At 43.8% G+C, this 19,089-nt stretch overlaps 1 protein-coding gene across 1 annotated transcript in view; it reads left to right on the forward strand.

Annotated features, from left to right (window-relative positions):
* RTKN2 (rhotekin 2) overlaps positions 1–19,089 on the forward strand; it is a 54,002-nt gene that overhangs the window by 22,161 nt on the left and 12,752 nt on the right. Inside the window, exons 5-9 of the mRNA XM_077258776.1 lie at positions 56–173; positions 4,617–4,814; positions 16,188–16,282; positions 17,129–17,235; positions 18,606–18,737. Coding sequence (XP_077114891.1) covers positions 56–173; positions 4,617–4,814; positions 16,188–16,282; positions 17,129–17,235; positions 18,606–18,737 — 650 coding nt within the window. The remainder of the gene's footprint in view (positions 1–55; positions 174–4,616; positions 4,815–16,187; positions 16,283–17,128; positions 17,236–18,605; positions 18,738–19,089) is intronic.

Here is a 19,089-nt window from a genome sequence, read left to right on the forward strand (position 1 = left end):
TTACTTGTGCGATGCACTGATAACCTACAAACTGCCTTCTTTGCTTCCCCTATAGAATCCGATCGTTATGCAGTATTCTGCATGTTGAGACTTGGCCATGAAATATTTGATACAGATATGGTTATCGTGGACAAAACAACAACCGATATTTGCTTTGAAAACACTATTGTATTGTAAGTATCTGATTTATGTGAGCATATGACATTTGTATTAAATGGCTGTACATAATGTGTTGTAGCTGCCAAAACACATGGACGTTGATTGAAACAAAAATAAAACCTGTTTACATATAACAATATTGATGGCCTATCCTTAAAATAAGCAATCAATATCCGATAATGCTTACTTTGCTCTGTATAACATCACACCTTCCACTTACCTGCGGCTGTGTCGGGTGCTGCGGCTGTGTCGGGTGCTGCGGCTGTGTCGGGTGCTGCGGCTGTGTCGGGTGCTGCGGCTGTCACATTGAAGTGGATGGGAGAATGGTGGAATACTCACTGCTGCTAAGTGGATGGCATGCAGATTTTGGTGCAATGAAACTACGATTTTATCTTTTGGGTAAAAGTGTTTGGGCATGTTTAAACTTAAGGGTGAGTGTCCACGGTAAGTAAACGCTGCGTGATTGACGCTGCAGCGTCAAACACGCAGCGTCCAGATGTTCCAGCATAGTGGAGGGGATTTTTTTAAATCCCGTGTCCACTATGCGTGGAAACCCGCACGCGGCGGCCCTGCGACTCCGGACATGCTGCGCGTCTTTTCAGATCGCAGCATGTCCGTGCTACCTGCGGCGACGCTGCGTCGCCGCAGGTAATATCACAGGGCCCTATGGCGAGGGGTGCGATGATCCCGGATGTGTACTGTACACATCCGGCATCCTCGCGTCCCAGAAAGGGGGCGGGGCTTAGCGCCGAGCGGCTTCGCCGCTGCGGCGATACCACCGGCCATCCTGACCATGGACACATACCCTAAAGGTAATGTGTCATCAGGAAAAAGATCTACTTTTAAACCAGGTATTTCTGTTTACATGAATTTTATTTTTTGTTATGCATTTTTGTCAATGTTTTCTGTCATATAATGTGTATTAATAGAAAATTAGAATTCTTGCACTTAGAATTTTCACAATGGCTGCTGGAGCTATTTTAGACTTTAACTTCCTGTCCTTTCATGAAGTATTTTCAGCAGGCTCATTATCTTCACAACCAGTAACACCTCTATACACAAGTGATATCACTTGATCCATCTATCGCAACAAGCTATGTCACAGCTGACCCTGCTCCTCTTCCCTTTACCATAACCTTTGCACACGCTCATTACATGGTTTTTTTATTACAAAAAAAAATATGAAGCCTAAATCTGTCTATTGCAGCTAATGAACATATAAATTTCCAGAATGGACAGCGAGTATAAGTGTAGAATAGTCCCAGTGACCAGTGTGAAAATTTCAAGATTTCTATTTTTTAATTTTTAATATAGATTGTGATATGGGAAAAAAATGATCTAAAGATGACCTGTCACCAGGTCAAAAGTGCCCAGTTTTTGCTCTTATTTACGGTATATCAATTTTTGTGTTACTTTTGTCCTGGACAAGCCCTTTAAATTTTTTTTTTTTTTAAAACTTTGGGCCTAAAATGTAACATGCAGGTAGTTGCTAACAGAGGCAACCATCTACTGTCCTACCCGGCGCTGACTCGGGACGATCACTGATGGCTCCTGCCGGCATGACAGCTGCTCTGTGTCAACAGAACAGCTGAGCAACTACCTGTGTTAGTCCCGTAGTTAAAAAAATAAATAAATAAAAATCTGTAGTTCTGGATAACCCCTTTAAATCTACCATATTGATCCAGAGATATGGGCCCTTTAATTTAATACTAATTTGTATTATTTTACCTAAGGGGTGTGACTCACTGGATCCTCGGGGGACGTCTTATTACCCTGTAAGCCATGCCACCTTTGTAAAGACCATCAAAATTAGGCTATGTGCACACGTCAGGTTTTCTGGCAGAAATTTTCCTGACAAAAACCGGACATTTCTGCCAGAAATCCGCATGCGTTTTTTCCGCGTTTTTTATGCGGTTTTTTTTGCGTTTTTTTTTTGCGTTTTTTTCCCAATGCATAATAGCAGAAAAAACGCGAAAAAAACGCAAAATTAATGAACATGCTGCTTTTTTTACCGCGATGCGTTTTTTTCACGGAAAAAAACGCACCATGTGCACAAAACATGCAGAATGCATTCTAAATGATAGGATGCATAATGTATGCGTTTTTAATGAGTTTTTATAGCGTTTTTATCGCTAAAATATATATAAATATATAAAAGCCAAATATCTCTAACAGTATGACAAGTTAAAGAAAAAAAAGGCATAATCAGGGGAACAATGGGAATAAAATAGCCAAAAAACTGTCTAAAAAAAACCTGTCCACTTGTCATCTGGCGACAGGTCCTTTTAATCAGTAGGTCAGTTTCTGATGAACCGTTCCTTTTGAACATACACAATCCTTAGCTCCCTTCGTATTGGATAAAAAAGATGGAGTCTCCTACATATATATCATTTTCTATAATGTAACCTCAGTGTATATGATGAAATAAGGAAGAGACGATCAGACTGAAGCTTGGCAATAACGGGATGTGTTTGGTTTCTTCATGGAGAATTGCTGCCTTTCATTTCCCAGTGATTTTAAGAGAAGTATGAATTATTAAACCATCAGTACAATGAAGCGCCCAGGCCATATAGACAGTACATAAAGCCGTAATGGCGCTCGGTAGATGAGGAGCGCGGATCCCTGGGAAACGTTGTGATTGATATTTCACTCTTTTCTTATAATGTCTTTCTGATATTTATACAGAATAATGTCAAGGTTGAGGACCCCAGAGCTTTATAACATGGAGGCAGCGCATAGATTTTCTTTCTTCGCCTCTTTTCTACTTATATTTGTAGAGTCCATAACTGATTTATCCTGCAAAGTGTAATGTATCTAGAAATGTACATTGTGCTTTATGGAAGAATTTATTTCCTCATACATGATTGTATAGTACATATCTGTTTTCTTTAGTAACATAATTGACATGTGCTTATGTACATTTTTTATATAATGCAGTTTATTACCGTATATCATATCACGGCTGTCCTTGAGTCAATGAAAAATGATAATACAATATTACTAATGGCAACTCCTATATAGAGACAATTGATGTCCAAAGCAAATCTGTCACCAGACTTTGCTGCCCCCTATATAACATCAAGAGCAGCTCTTCTGGATTGCTGTGTCGACGGGGCGTTACTGCTGACGTCATGCTGATTGACAGCCGGCTCCCTGCAGTTAGACAGCGGGGAGACAATGGTCAATCAGCATGATTGCCAGCAGTTATAAAACTTATGCAGAAGAGAAGCTGCTGCTCTGCCAAGGTGAGGTCCGTACAAAAAGAATGTAACATCAGTTAGTTTAGCTTTTATTTAAATCACATTTTTTCACAATGTGTATTTTATAAATGTTTGACAAGTTTTTGTCTTTGATCTCACAAACCGTATTAAAATTCGAAATCTTGCAATTTGCACACTTACTGGTACTTTTTTAGTCTCGTACTTCCTGTTCTTTCCAGATGAGTTTTCAGAAGTCTCGCTGTCATCAGAGGCAGGATTACAGTGACTGATAACACCTGTGTACACAGGATCTACCATTTACAATAATTGTCACAGCTTTACATTGACTTTTGCACACGCTCATTAGATGCTTCAGAACAAAAGATAGTCAGTCTGTCTTTGCTGGTAATGTACATGTGGATTTCCATTAAGGACCTGAAGCCAGTCTACAACAGCCCAGGTGGCTGTTTCAAAAATTGCAAGATTTCAATGTTTTTTTCCAAGAGGAATGAATGGGTGATGGAGAAAAAAAATCCACTTTTAATTTTTTTTTCTTACAGCATTTAAAAACAGTAAAAATGGCCTAGCAACATGATTCTTCTAGTCAGTATAAATATGGTAATTCCAAAGTTAATGTTTTGGGGTTTTGTTTTTTCCTTGAAAAAAATGTAAAACTTTGTTTAAAAAAAAAAAAAAAAAAGAGTTCTTGTTGCCCATTTCTGAGACCTATAAATATATACGGTAATTTTTTGTTGTCAGTAGGGCAGTTGAGAGGGTTTGTCTTTGTGTGGTGGTCTGGTGTTTTTATTGGTATTACTATTAAATAGAGGTGCGATGATCCAAAAATTCTGGTGTTCTCATTTTTTTTTTTCTTTTCACAGCATTTACCATTTGAATTAATTTTATATTTTGGTCGCTCAGACTTTTTTTTAATAAGTAGATTAATAAATGTTTTGAAACTAAATAGAACTGATCTCTGATCCAGAGAATGAAAGGGCTACAGATCTGGTTGTTCAAAAGAAAAAATATTTAGGTGAATGAAATGGGAAGTCTGAGACCATGCTGGATCTGTGAATGTGAATTGTCCATTTCTAGTCGTCTTTGCCCCTATTGTTTATGACCTCACCTTTTTGTTTCTTAATGTTGGTCTTCCCGCACAATGGGTCTCCTCCGTTCTCACGCTTTAATGTAAAGTACACGTCTTTTTATTGCGAGTTATTAATTTACAGCACGCCAGATGTTTCCTTGCTTTTGCAGCACTGAAGCAAGGCCAGACTTTCAATTAAAGCTGGAAGTATATAGCTGCAGCATGGAGGACTCGTCTATAGCAAACACTCCCAAGAAACTCGCTCGGAAGCTCAGAAACTCAATTGGGAAATCTGCAGGGAAGAAATTTAATTCAGAACTGGAAGAATCTGAGCCAGAAGCTTTTTTGTTCTCCAATCCTCACATGCCGTGAGTTGTGCTTTCAACATTCATTGCTATTAATATACATGTACTGTATGTGGTCACCGCGGCTTTGTGGCTCTCTCCTTGAAAACAATACATGCAACCTTAGAAGCGGAAAAAATTCTAATTGATGTTTTAATTGCTCTAAGCGGAACTGTGAATTCCAGTAACTTTTATCTATTGTGACAGAGGGAATGTTTTACATTTCTAAAATGACATTTCTAATGACAAGTGTACTTTCTTTTCCTTCCAGAAACTGTATACATCAAATATACTGATTCTAGAAAGTATATAACTTACAACCCACTACAGGCTCGGTTTATCATTTTGTAAAATCTGATGATAAAATTAATCTATTGTGGGTGATCTCTGCAATTTAAAGTTTCTATATCACCACATTTCACTATTCAAACTGATAAATCATTGTGTAGATCCTGTAGACCTGATGAGGCGGCTCTAGCTGGGCTCCTAAAAATAAGTGCTCATCTAGAATCTAGGCATGAAAACTCCCACTTTTAACCAGCTGGCAGGTTCTCTTTAAGAAGGACCTATCGTTTAAGTTACATTTTTTTTGTTATATGTATTTAAAATATCAAAATTTGTATTTAAATATAATAGAAATCTTGTTGTTTTCACAGTATCCTCTGGTTTTTTTTTTTAGACTCTAACGTCCTGTTTCAGGAAACAACACATGTACATAGCCCTATCTTTTCTATTAACCCCTTTCTGCCAGCTGATGGAATAGTACGTCAGCTGGCAGATCCCCTGCTTTGAGGTGGGCTCCGGCGGTGAGCCCACCCCAAAGCCGCGACATGTCAGCTGTTTTGTACAGCTGACATGTGCGCGCAATGAGCGCGAGCAGAATCGCGATCTGCCCGCGCCCATTAACTAGTTAAATGCCGCCGTCAAGCGCTGACAGCGGCATTTATCTAGCGCTCCCGGCCGCGCGGCCGGAGGTGCTCGCACCCCTGACCCCCGTCACATGATTGGGGGTCATCTGTGCATTGCCATAACAACCAGAGGTCTCCTTGAGACCTCTATGGTTGTTGATGGCCGATTGCTTTGAGGGCCACCCTGTGGTCGGTGTTCAAAGTACACCTGGATTTCTGCTATATAGAGGTGATCTGTGCTTCACCTCTATGTAGCAGAGGCGATCGAGTTGTGCATGCTTCTAGCCTCCTATGGAGGCTATTGAAGCATGCCAAAAAATTTTAAAAAACGTTTTATATATTTTTTTATTTTTTTTTATATTTTTAAAGTTCAAATCGCCCCCCTTTCGCCCCAATCAAAATAAAACAATCAAAAAAAAATCAAACATACACATATTTGGTATCGCCGCGTTCAGAATCGCCCGATCTATCAATAAAAACAGGATTAACCTGACCGCTAAATGGCGTAGCGAGAAAAAAATAAAAACGCCAAAATTACGGGTTTTTTTGTCGCCGCGACATTGCATTAAAATGCAATAACGGACGGTCAAAAGAATGTATCTATAGCAAAATGGTATCATTAAAAACGCCAGCTTGGCACGCAAAAAATAAGCCATCACCTAACCCCAGATCACGAAAATTGGAGACTCTACGGGTATCGGAAAATCGCACGTTTTTTTTTTTTTTTTTCAGCAAACTTTGGAATTTTTTTTCACCACTTAGATAAAAAATAACCTAGACATGTTAAATGTCTATGAACTCGTAATGACCTGGAGAATCATAATGGCAGGTTAGTTTTAGCATTTGGTGAACCCAGCAAAAAAGCCAAACAAGTGTGAGATTGCACTTTTTTTGCAATTTCATCACACTTGGAATTTTTTTCCCGTTTTCTGTTACATGGCATGGTAAAACCAATGGTATCGTTCAAAAGTACATCTCGTCCCGCAAAAAATAAGCCCTCACATGGCCATATTGACGGAAAAATAAAAAAGTTATGGCTCTGGGAAGGAGGGGAGTGAAAAACGAAAATGGAAAAATGGAAAAAGCTCCGGGGGTGAAGGGGTTAAAGCATCAAATGAGTATGTGCAAAGATCATTATGAAAGTTGGAGGAGCAGAGTCAGCTGTGATATCACCTGTGTTATCTGCTGTGTATAGATGTGTTACATGTCATAATCCTGCCTCTGATGATATGGATCCTGATAGAAACTCTTCCTGAAAGGTCAGGAAGTGGGAGTCTAAAAAAAAAAATATCCCAGTGGTCAGTGTGAAAATTCCAAGTTTACTGCTTTTGAATATGTGATCTAAAAAAAAAAACCTGACAAATGTTTTAAAAATACATATGACAAAAAAAAACGGATTTAAAGAATAGGTTACTTTCTGATAAGTTCCCTTTAATGTACTTTGTGCATCCGTGTGGAGGCCATGTTTAACCCCTTCATGACCTTGGGATTTTTCGTTTTTCCGTGTTCGTTTTTCACTCCCCTCCTTCCCAGAGCCATAACTTTTTTATTTTTCCGTCAGTTTAGCCATGTGAGGGCTTATTTTTTGCGGGACGAGTTGTACTTTTGAATGACATCATTGGTTTTACCATGTCGTGTACTAGAAAACGGGAAAAAAATTCCAAGTGCGGTGAAATTGCAAAAAAAGTGCAATCCCATACTTGTTTTTTGCTTGGCTTTTTTGCTAGGTTCACTAAATGCTAAAACTGAGCTGTCATTATGATTCTCCAGGTCACTATGAGTTCATAGACACCTAACATGACTAGGTTATTTTTTACCTAAGTGGTAAAAACAAATTACAAACTTTGCTAAAAAAAAAAAAAAAAAAAAATTGCGCCATTTTCCGATACTCGTAGCGTCTCCATTTTTCATGATCTGGGGTCGGTTGAGGGCTTATTTTTTGCGTGCCGAGCTGGCGTTTTTAATGATTCCAATTCGGTGCAGATACGTTCTTTTGATCGCCCGTTATTGCATTTTAATGCAATGTCGCGGCGACCAAAAAAACGTAATTCTGGCGTTTTGATTTTTTTTTCTCGTTACGCCGTTTAGCGATCAGGTTAATGCTTTTTTTTTTTTTATTGATCGGGTGATTCTGAACGTGGCGATACCAAATATGTGTAGGTTTTATTTTATTTTTTTTTATTGATTTATTTTGATTGGGGCAAAAGGGGGGTGATTTAAACTTTTATATTTTTTTATTTTTTTCACATTTTTTTTTAAACTTTTTTTTTAACTTTTTCCATGCTTCAATAGCCTCCATGGGAGGCTAGAAGCAGGCACAGCACGATCGCCTCTGCTACATAGCAGCGATCTGCTGTTCGCTGCTATGTAGCAGAAAATCAGGTGTGCTGTGAGCGCCGACCAAAGGGTGGTGCTCACAGCTGCCGGGGATCAGTAACCATAGAGGTCTCAAGGACCTCTATTGTTACAATGGAGAAGCATCGCCGACCTCCGATCATGTGACGGGGTCGGCGATGCGCTCATATCCGGCCGCCCGGCCGGATGCGGTAGTTAAATGCCGCTGTCTGCGTTTGACAGCGGCATTTAACTAGTTAATAGCGGCGGGTGAATCGCGATTTCACCCGTCGCTATTGCGGGCACATGTCAGCAGTTCAAAACAGCTGACATGTCCCGGCTTTGATGCGGGCTCACCGCCGGAGCCCTGCATCAAAGCAGGGGAGCTGACCTCGGACGTACTATCCCGTCCGAGGTCAGTAAGGGGTTAATTGGAAAGTTAAAAATTATTTACATCAGATGTTTATTATCAATGTATGGTTTTTCGTGAGCCATATAAAAATTCCTGAAATATTGCAGTTTTCAGAATAGGTACTAGAGCTACACAATGGACTGACATTTCATGCATTCTGCCTCCAGTTTTTTAGTTTTGCTGTGTAGACTTGGAAAGAGTCATCGGTGTCATCTCCGTAATGTTAGAGAGGAATATGCTGCAGGAGGCCCAGATAGGCCGGGTAGTAATACTGTATACACAGATAGGACTCAGTATGCATCTTTCTGCTCTGTGGATGGACAACATTCATTCATTCATTTAGGAGACCGTTATTCTGGTGCATTTTTTACTTGTGTTCATTGCAGCTGCCATAAAGCATAAAAACTTACTCTTGCACTTTGCTTACATCGAAAACTTTCAAAAATAGCCAGTAAAGCTTCTAAAATGTAAATTTCTTAATATGTAAGTGAGCTGTAAAGCTCTTAGGCCGGACACTGATATCAATGAGACTCTGCCTCCAGAGATTATTGTAAATGACTGGGGGAGTTACCAGTGTGAGACATGTACTGACTGACAGTCTGCTCTCCTGGTCTACATGTCTCGTGTTTTTAATGTTCACTTTTCTTTAAAAATAATCTTTTGGAGGCAGATTCTCAGGGAGATCTATGTCCTGCCCATAGATCTGAACAGCTTATATACATATTAAGAAAAACATGGATTTCTCTGACATCTGCGATCCAATGTTTTATTCCAAAGTATCATTTCTCCTACACCTCATTGGGGGACACAGGACCATGGGTGTTATGCTGCTGCCACTAGGAGGACACTAAGTAATACAGAAAGAATAGCTCCTCCCCTGCTGTATACACCCTCCTGCTGGCTCCAAGTGAACCAGTTCTTGCTTAGTGTCTGTAGGAGGCACTTGGGTCTGCTTTCAGACCCCACCGTTTTTATTTTTATTCTATTTTTCCCTTAACGGAGCGAATGGGAGTGACGGATCCTTTCTAGGTTCCGATCTCCCCTGAACCATCAACAGGCAAGAACGCGGAGCGTCCCTCCCCGTACCCTTTCCTGCACCGTTGGATGCCAGCCCTGAGCTCACTTTACGGGCAAAGGTTCCTTCGCGTTCCCATCTCCCCCCTCCATAGCAGGCAACCACATGGAGTAGCCCTCCATCTACCTCTCCTTGAGCCAGGTGCATAGCCGGACATGATTATGGCGTCAGTGCAGCCCCCCACTGCATCACCACTGTTATAGCGGATGATGGAAGGCGGCAGAAGCTCTTCACCCCCTCCCTGACTAAGGCGACGGTGGATTGAGCACCGGCCCACCGCATCTACCGTGAGTACACCTGCGGGGCCGAGGCGCTGGGAGGTCCTGGTCCCTGGGATAAGGGAGTTCCGCATATATCTTAAAGCCCGGGTGCGTGGGGCGAAAATAGCGGCCGCGGCGCGCCAGGCCGCAACCGCAAACTTTAAAATTTAGCCCCCGGCTTTTCTCTTGTCCAGGCCGGAACGTTGGCTCCGCCCACTCTCTCTGGCGCTTCTCGTTCTGTGAGAAGCGCCTTCTCTTCCTGATCTCGGCGGCCATCTTTGGACACCCACAGGGCTGATGCTGAAGCGCTGCTCCAGCGTTCTGAATCACAGCTTCAGGGATTAGTGATTTCGGTGGACACATTGCGGACCTCCCCCGGGGACTCAAGACACAGGACCTGGGTAAGCTGCCGAAACATAGCTTTACCCTTCCCCTGCTAGTAAGCGCTCTCTTCAAGGCTACACTATGTCTCAATCAAAGCCTAACAAAAAGTTTGGGAAAACCCACTGTGTTTTTTGCTGCTTGTACATCTTGTAAGGTATCTCTACCCCGGGGTCACAATACTGTGTTATGCTCAGCTTGTGAACCGGTGACTGCTCAGGGACCACCTGTTACTGATACCGAACCCAGTGAGCCTAGTCCCCCTGAGTGGGCTACTTCCCTTACCCGGTCTATGGCATCCCTGGCCAAAGCATTAGACTCGTTCCGAGACCCTTCCTCTAACCAGGGCACTCTTACGGACAACGCAATGATCAGAACCCCTTGTACACTAGGGGTCGTACCTTACCAAGGAGCTCTCGCTCTTCCAGGAAAAGGACTCATGCCTTGTCCCCAGACCATCACCGGGAATCGGGTTCCAAGAGTTCTTTTTCTCGCTCCCCCTCCCTTGGGGCTAGTAGAAAACCTGGCTCAGAGGACGATTCTGACACGTCCCTAGATCAGGAATTTCAACACGATCAGGAGACTCTCGACTCTGAGTCAGTAAGCAAGGCCCTGAAGCTAGATGAGGAACCTTTATCTAAAACGGATCATGCTGTGTCCTTTAAGAGGACCAAGCGAGCTCACAGTGTTCGCCAATCATCCTGAATTTAAGGAAATCGTTGAATCTCATAGGATCCGTCCAGATAAACGCTTCACAGGGCAAAAGCCCATGGAGTCAAAATATCCCTTTGCTCCTGATCTAAGAAAAGATTGGTCAAAGTCCCCTCCGGTAGATCCTCCGGTATCGCGCCTAGCTACTAAATCTATTTTATCCTCTTCAGAGGGCGCCTCGATTAAAAACCCCACCGATCGTCAGATCGACAATATGGCTTGTTCAGCTTTTGAAGCCTCAGCAGCTGCACTCTTTCCATCTTTTGCCGCTACGTGGGTGGCTAAGGCTGGTTTCACACTTGCGTTTTTATCTGCATGCGTTTTTTAAAAAAAACGCATGTGTGAAAAACGCATGTAAACGCGGTAAAACGCATGCGTTTTTTAGACGCATGCGTTTTTATAGAAAAACACAAGAAAAAACAAGAAAACCCTAACCCTAACCCTAAACGTGACTGAAATACGTGCAACTGAAATACGTGCAACTGAAATACGTGGTACTTAAATACGTGGCACTTAAATACGTGGCACTTAAATACGTGGCATGTGGCACTTAAATACGTGGCACTTAAATACGTGGCATGTGGCACTTAAATACGTGGCATGTGGCACTTAAATATGTGCCACGTGGCACTTAAATATGTGCCACGTGGCACTTAAATACGTGGCACGTGGCAATTAAATACGTGGCATGTGGCACTTAAATACGTGGCACGTGGCACTTAAATACGTGGCACGTGGCACTTTAATATGTGGCACGTGGCACTTAAATATGTGGCACTTAAATACGTGGCACGTGGCATACGTGGCACTGAAATACGTGATACGTGGCACTTAAATACGTGGCAATATGACTGTCAGAAAATGTTCATTAAACGGTTAGGGGTAGAGTTAGGGTTAGGGTTTAGATCCCTTTATCACCTTGATGGTGGTGGGTGGCTTTTCAGTGTGTTTTCTGTTTTTTTTCTATAAAAACGCATGCGTTTTTAGCGCAAACAAACGCATGTGCTTAAAAACGCATGCGTTTACATAGACAGCAATGCATTTTTTTGCCGCGAAAAAACGCATGCGTTTTTTCGCGGCAAAAAAAGCGCAAGAAAATACTGCAGGTAGCATTTTTGAAAATGAACGCATGCAGACAAAAAACGCATGCGTTTGAAAACGCGACCAAACGCATGTGCAAAAAAACGCTGCAGACAAAAACGCAAGTGTGAAACCAGCCTAAGGCTATGACCCATTGGGCTGAGGTCTTGTCTTCAGCTGTTCTGGATACCAATCTTCCCCCCGAAGTAGCAGACCTTGCTACTCAGCCAGAGCTGGGGATTTTCTAGTGACCGCATCTCTGGATGTCGTTGACTGCGCTTCTCAAGCATCAGCAAACGTCATCTTCATTCGGAGGTCCTTATGGCTCAGGGACTGGCGTGTGGCTTCTGCTTCCAAAAAGTAATTGACTTTTTTACCATATCAGAGCGGTCGCATTTTTGGCGAAAAACTCGATCAATTAATTTCCGACGCCACTGGAGGGAAGAGTAAATTTCTCCCACAAGAGATCCTTTCGGAACCAGCAACAGCAGGCTCTGTCCCTATTTTTTTCGTTCCAACTCAAATTGGTCCTCTACTTCCACATCTTCCGGACCCGGCCGGACACAACGTAGGGATAGAGGTCCCCAAACATCTTACAAACCTTCCCCTTCATGGAGAGGCAGGCCTAGGAAGTCAGGATCCAGGGGGTCCAGACCGGGCAGATCTCCCACACAATGACTCCCTGTGGTATCCGGGGGACACACTCAAAGTAGGCGGCCGCCTGCTTTCCTACAGCGATGCGTGGCTCTCGGTCGTTCATGATGAATGGGTCCGCGACCTAATGTCCTCCGGGTACAAGATAGAATTCTCCTCTCTTCCACCAAATCGCTTTTTCCTGTCTTCTCCTCCCAGGGCAAAGGCATCAGAGTTCTTCCAGGCCATAAGCTCTCTAAAAGAAGACGGGGTTATTATCCCGGTCCCTCAAAGCGAAAAGTTTCAAGGTTTTTATTCAAACAGGTTCATTGTTCCAAAGAAGGACGGTACAGTACGGCCCATACTGGACATAAAACTGCTGAACAAGTTCGTCAGGGTACGACTGTTCCGAATGGAATCGCTTCGTTCTGTCATTGCCTCCATGGAAAAAAGGCGAGTTCCTGGCGTCTATAGACATCCAGGATGCGAACCTCCACATTCCAATTTTCCCTTCTCACCAGAGATTCCTTCGCTTCGCAGTTCAGGAACAACACTTCCAATTCGTTGCTTTGCTCTTCGGCCTCGCCACCGCTCCCAGGGTATTCACCAAGGTCATGGCGGCCGCCGTGGCCATCTTTCAGACCCGTGATGTGATGGTGCTACCGTATCTAGAAGATAAATTCATCAATGGCCCCTCTTTCCGCGCCTGCAAGGAGGCTGTGAACATCACAATAGATTCTCTTTCTCGCCTGGGTTGGAAGATAGACTTCAAAAAATCTTCCCCAGTACCGGCTCAGTGAATTTCCTTTCTAGGAATGATACTGGGCTCGTCCCAGGGGTTGGTGCTTCTTCCCCCAGAAAAGATCTCAGCCTTACAGCGGGAAGCTCAGAAGCTCTCTCAACCTCGCACTCACTCTCTGCGCTTCAGTATGAGAGTCCTCGGCAGGATGGTAGCAGCCTTGGAGGCGGTTCAATTTGCCCAATTACACCTCCGTCCCTTACAGCATGCAATCCTGGCTGTTTGGGACGTTCTCCCTCGACCGTCGGTTCTTCCTTCCCCACCGAGTCAGACAGTCTCCCAGGTGGTGGACATTAAAGTCCTCCCTGAATCAAGGGAAGTCTTCTCTTCCAGTACATTGGCTAGTTGTGACAACAGATGCCAGTCTTCTAGGCTGGGGAGCGGTGTTCTTACATCACACTGCTCAGGGCCGCTGGTCACTTCAGGAATCACGCCTTCCGATCAACATCTTGGAAATTAGGGCAATCAGGTTAGCTCTTCTCCAATTCCATCCCTTCCTTGCGGGTCGCCCCATCAGGATTCAGTCCATCAATGCCACTGCAGTGGCATACATCAACCGACAAGGGGGAACCCGCAGCATGGCAGCCATGAACGAGGTAGGCTACAATCTCCGTTGGGCCGAGGAAAACCGCTCAATGATTTCTGCGGTTCACATCCCGGGAGTGGACAATTGGGAGGCAGATTTCCTCAGTCGTCATGGCCTCGACTCTGGGGAGTGGTCTCTCCATCCGGAGATCTTCCACCAGATCTGCTGTCGTTGGGGAACTCCGGATGTGGATCTGATGGCCTCACGGCTAAATTCCAAGGTTCCTGACTTCATAGCTCGGTCCCACGATCCAGCAGCATTCGGGGCAGATGTACTCGTACTCCCGTGGCTTCATTTTCGGCTTCCGTACATATTTCCCCCGCTCCCCTTACTGCCGAGAGTCATTGAGAAGATCAGAGCGGAGGGAGTACCGGTAATCCTGATTGCGCCAGATTGGCCACGCCGGGCGTGACACGCGGAACTAATTCAACTAGTCGTCGATGTTCCCTGGTGATTACCGAATCGCGCAGACCTGCTATCACAGGGCCCCATTTACCACCAGAACTCCGAGGTCCTGTGTTTGATGGCATGGCCGTTGAGTCCTGGGTTCTTACCCAGGCAGGTTTCTCTCCGGAAGTCATCTCTACCATGATCAGCGCTAGAAAGCCTACGTCTATGCGCATTTATCATCGCACTTGGAAAACCTTCTTTTCCTGGTGCAACGACCGGGGACGTTCTCCTCTTGAATTTTCCATTCCTTCCATCCTCGAATTTTTACAAATGGGTTTGGACTTAGGTCTCGCCCTTAGTTCTCAAGGGGCAGATTTCAGCCCTGTCCGTTCTGTTCCAACGCAGGATTGCCAACAGGTTACAAGTGAAGACGTTCATTCAGGGAGTCTCCTATAGGGTGCTGCCCTGTAAGATGCCGTTGGAACCATGGGACCTTAATCTGGTCCTCGGAGTCTTGCAAGAAGCTCCTTTTGAACCTCCACAGGATGTTTCCCTGTCTTTTCTTTCATGGAAGGTTGCCTTCCTGGTTGCGGTCACGTCCATTAGACGAGTCTCGGAGCTGGCGGCTCTGTCTTGTCAAGTTCCATTCCTGAATTTTCATCAAGATAAGGTGGTTTTGAGAACATCCCCGTCCTTTTTGCCAAAAGACGTCTCATCCTTTCATCTCAATTAGGAGATTGGCTTACCGTCTCTGTCCGGCACCAGTACATCGCATCGAGAAGGCCCTCCACACACTGGATTTAGTGAGAGCTCTCAAGAGATACGTCTTGCGGACGGCGTCCTTCCGCAGGTCGGACGCCCTGTTTGTGCTCCCGGAAGGGCCAAGGAAGGGGTTTCCCGCTTCCAAGGCAACAATAGCAAAATGGATTCGTTCAGCTATTCGGGAGTCCTACCGAGTCAGAGGTCATTCTGTCCCAGCAGGGATTAAGGCTCATTCCACTCGGTCAGTGGGTGCGTCTTGGGCCATCCGGCACCAAGCTTTGGCAGCACAAGTTTGCAGAGCTGCGACCTGGTCCAGTCTGCATACGTTTACAAAACATTACCATATTCATTCTCAGGCCTCGGCAGATGCGATCATCGGCAGATGAATTTTGCAGGCGGCTGTGCTGCATCTGTAACCTGTGGGTACAAGGAGCAATTACAGTTGATTGTTCCCCACCCAGGGACTGCTTTAGGACGTCCCATGGTCCTGTGTCCCCCATTGAGGCGTAGGAGAAACAGGGATTTTTGTGTACTCACCGTAAAATCCTTTTCTCCGAGCCAATCATTGGGGGACACAGCACAAACCCTGTTAGGCTAACGGCTTTGGTTTTCTGTGTTGGCTTGGTTTTGACATAGTTCATCCTGGTTAAATGTTAAGCTCCTACTGCTTTCTTACCGAACTGGTTCACTTGGAGCCAGAAGGAGGGTGTATACTGCAGGGGAGGAGCTATTCTTTCTGTGTTTACTTAGTGTCCTCCTAGTGGCAGCAGCATAACACCCATGGTTCTTTGTCCCCCAATGATTGGCTCGGAGAAAAGGAATTACGGTGAGTATACAAAAATCCCTGTTTTATTTAGCTTCCTATAATATGCATGTCCATATAGACAGACAGCTTAGGAGTATTCCTACTGACTGATTCCCTTTTAAAGAAGTACACTAGAATTCGTTGTGCATGCTTTTGTAGACCAGATGCCGTGCAGATATCCGGTCCTGCTGAATCATTAGGGGGATATGTACTAATATGCTGTAAATAATATTTTTTTTTCTGTTTTGGTCTATATTTTAGGGGAGCAAAATACAACCGTCTGGCTCATATTACACTCATGCTGGACAGTGTGGAGGATAGCTTCAGAACTCATACCCTCACTATTACAGCACATGGTAAGTGTTCACTTGTGTATTAATGATTAGATCCAATTGCTTCGTGTAGAATAGCTTCTCAATGTATCGAAATGTGGCAGTAAGAAATCACCCCTATGGTGTTCTTGTATTAATCTTGATGCCTCCTTCAGATCAGAAGCACAGATTTCCACTGGTCTAATGTCCATTCCTTGTGTTCTTTAGCCCAAACAAGTCTCTTCTGCTTGTTGCCTGTCCTTAGCAGTGGTCTCGTCTTTCGTTAGAATGTGCCTCCTTTTTTTTCCTAGACGTGGTGCCCCCTTATTAGAAAACCCGGGATACGACCTCCTCATTATGGCGCAGTGCACTCACGACGTCGCACCTACTAATGAGCACCGTGTAATATTCGGGAAATGCTTGTACTGTTTCCATACTAGCCTTAGCCTTTCAGGGCAGGCGTGCAAGGTCTGAACACACCTAGCCCAGCGCCTAATGCCACTACTACAGATAAGCCCCTGATGCCAGTGGGCTTAGCTCACCTTCGATTTTGGGGGTGACAGGTTCCCTTTAGAGGAGCACTCCTCCTCTTCCTCCTCCTCCCATCAAACTTTTTATCCTCTAAGATATTGCAGTCATCATATTCTATGGCACTGTGGGGTCAGGAATAGAAGAGGGGAATGATTTATGTGGGGACAAGAGATGTCTTGTTTCTACGAAGAGCAAAGAAAAGATGAATTATCTGAGTAGAAAGGTGGATGAGCAATTGTAAGTACACAGTGCTACATAATATGATGACTGCAATATATTAAGAGGATAAAATCTTTGAGAGTGCTTCTTTAATTAGTCAGGTTTTTAGGCAAAGGCTTATGACCTAATTTTCTCTTTCAGAGGATTCCTCTTTCTGGCTTCCCTTGTATGGTAATTTATGCTGCCATTTGGTTGCACAACCCACGTGTATGACTGATGATGTAATTACTGGATTTCTTAACCAGCAGGTATTATATTTTTGATTGTCTATAGCCTAAAGCAGAAAAGAGACTGGAAACTTGACTTTCTCATTTTGTTTTATTTATTTATTTATTTTTATTTTTTTTTGGGGGGGGGGGGGGGTGGAAATTCTAATTTTTAGATTTAGTTTTTTTCTTTATATCTCCCATGTAGAGCAACCCTCTCTTCGCCTTGAATTCTCGTTGCACTCCTTTCTTTCTCCCCTGTATTTTTGATAACCAGCCAGGTAAAACTAACAGATGATTGCTGCAACTCTCAGCTTCAGCAAGGCTGGTAATTAAGAATAGAGGGGTCCTCACACCATATTTTTAATTATTTAAATAATTTAAAAAAAAATGGTGTGGGATCCCCCAGTTTTTGACAACCAGCCTTGCTTAAGCAGACAGCTGGGGGCTGGTATTCTCAGGCTGGTAAGGGGCCATGGATATTTTCCCTTCACCCAGCTTAAAAATAGCAGCCCACAGCTGTCCAGAAAAGCTACACATCTATTAGATGTGCCAATTCTGGCTCTTAGCCTTGCTCTTCCCACTTGCCATGTGGCAGTGGCAAGTGGTGTTCATATCTCTGGGGTTGGTGTCACCTTTGTATTGTATAGTCCACGGGTTAGTGATGAAGATGCCTATCCATTACTAATCCTATAGTTGTATTGTGAGGATCCCTCTACTTTTGATAACTAGCCTTGCTAAAGCGACAACTGAGGGTTGCAGCCCCCATCTGTCAGTTTTGCCTGGCTGGTTATCAAGACAGGGGAACCTCGCATCATTTTTTATTTTATTTATAGCGTAGGTGGCTGCTGATGAATACTCCCATCAGCCACCGACTGCTCTCACTGTTATTAGCTTCAGCAGGTGTAGACTGACGGCGCTAGTAGTCCTATCAGCCACTGCTTGCTCACGCTGTTATCAGTTGAATATAACTCAACATTCTCCTCTGCTAGCGCAGATCTCAGCGCGAGCAGGGGAGAATGATGAGAGCAGTCTTCAGCACCCGGCGCCTGGGAACAGCGCTAACTGTACCGCTGCTTCCCAGACGTCGGTACATGTGATACTGATGTGGCACACGGTTCCCACCCATATACCACAAGTGTTACACACATGGACACCGGAAATATCAGGACGTGTGAAAGAGCCCTAAGGTTGTGTGTGTTTCCACCCTAAATGAATAACTGACTGTACGTGGTCTGAGCATAAATAAGCCCTCCTCCTGTCCCCCTATGACCACTAAGTAATCAGGCAATTTCACTATAGTTAATCAGTTAATTTCTGCAATTACCTGACAAATCCGTCATTTAATATGTGATATTCCATAAACGAGCAGTGATACACAGAATTTTAATACTTCTCGTATTTGAATGTAGGAGACGGCTGGTGGCATTCGTAGTTGGATCAGAATGTACTGTGTGCTGAAAGGCGGCAGCCTTCATTGTTACTATACACCCGAAGAAATAGAGGCTAAAATCGAAGCCACCGTGACTATTCCTATTAACAAGGTAAACTGCATCCATGGGAGAATGTTTAAAGGGGGAAGTATCATTTGTAAGTTGTTTATTATCATTCTGTATATGCAAAAAAAGAAACCTGATAATTTTCAACTTTTCCTTCTTTGTCCTGCTTTGTGCATCTAATTTTCCAGCTTAACTGTACAGTCTGAGGATAGTTAGCAGAGTCACCTCATTATCAATGGAGGTGGATTTCCAATGACTGATCTAGTGAAAAGTCAAAACTATTAATATTTTTTTTGTATTACACAGTCGAGATGTTTTTTTTTTTGTTTTTTTTTTTAAACAGAGGTATCTTTGGCACTTGATGTCCGTCTGTGGCAAAATCTAATAGCGTATACGA

This window comes from Ranitomeya variabilis, chromosome 4 (assembly GCF_051348905.1).
Source record: "Ranitomeya variabilis isolate aRanVar5 chromosome 4, aRanVar5.hap1, whole genome shotgun sequence".
Lineage (NCBI taxonomy): Eukaryota > Metazoa > Chordata > Amphibia > Anura > Dendrobatidae > Ranitomeya > Ranitomeya variabilis.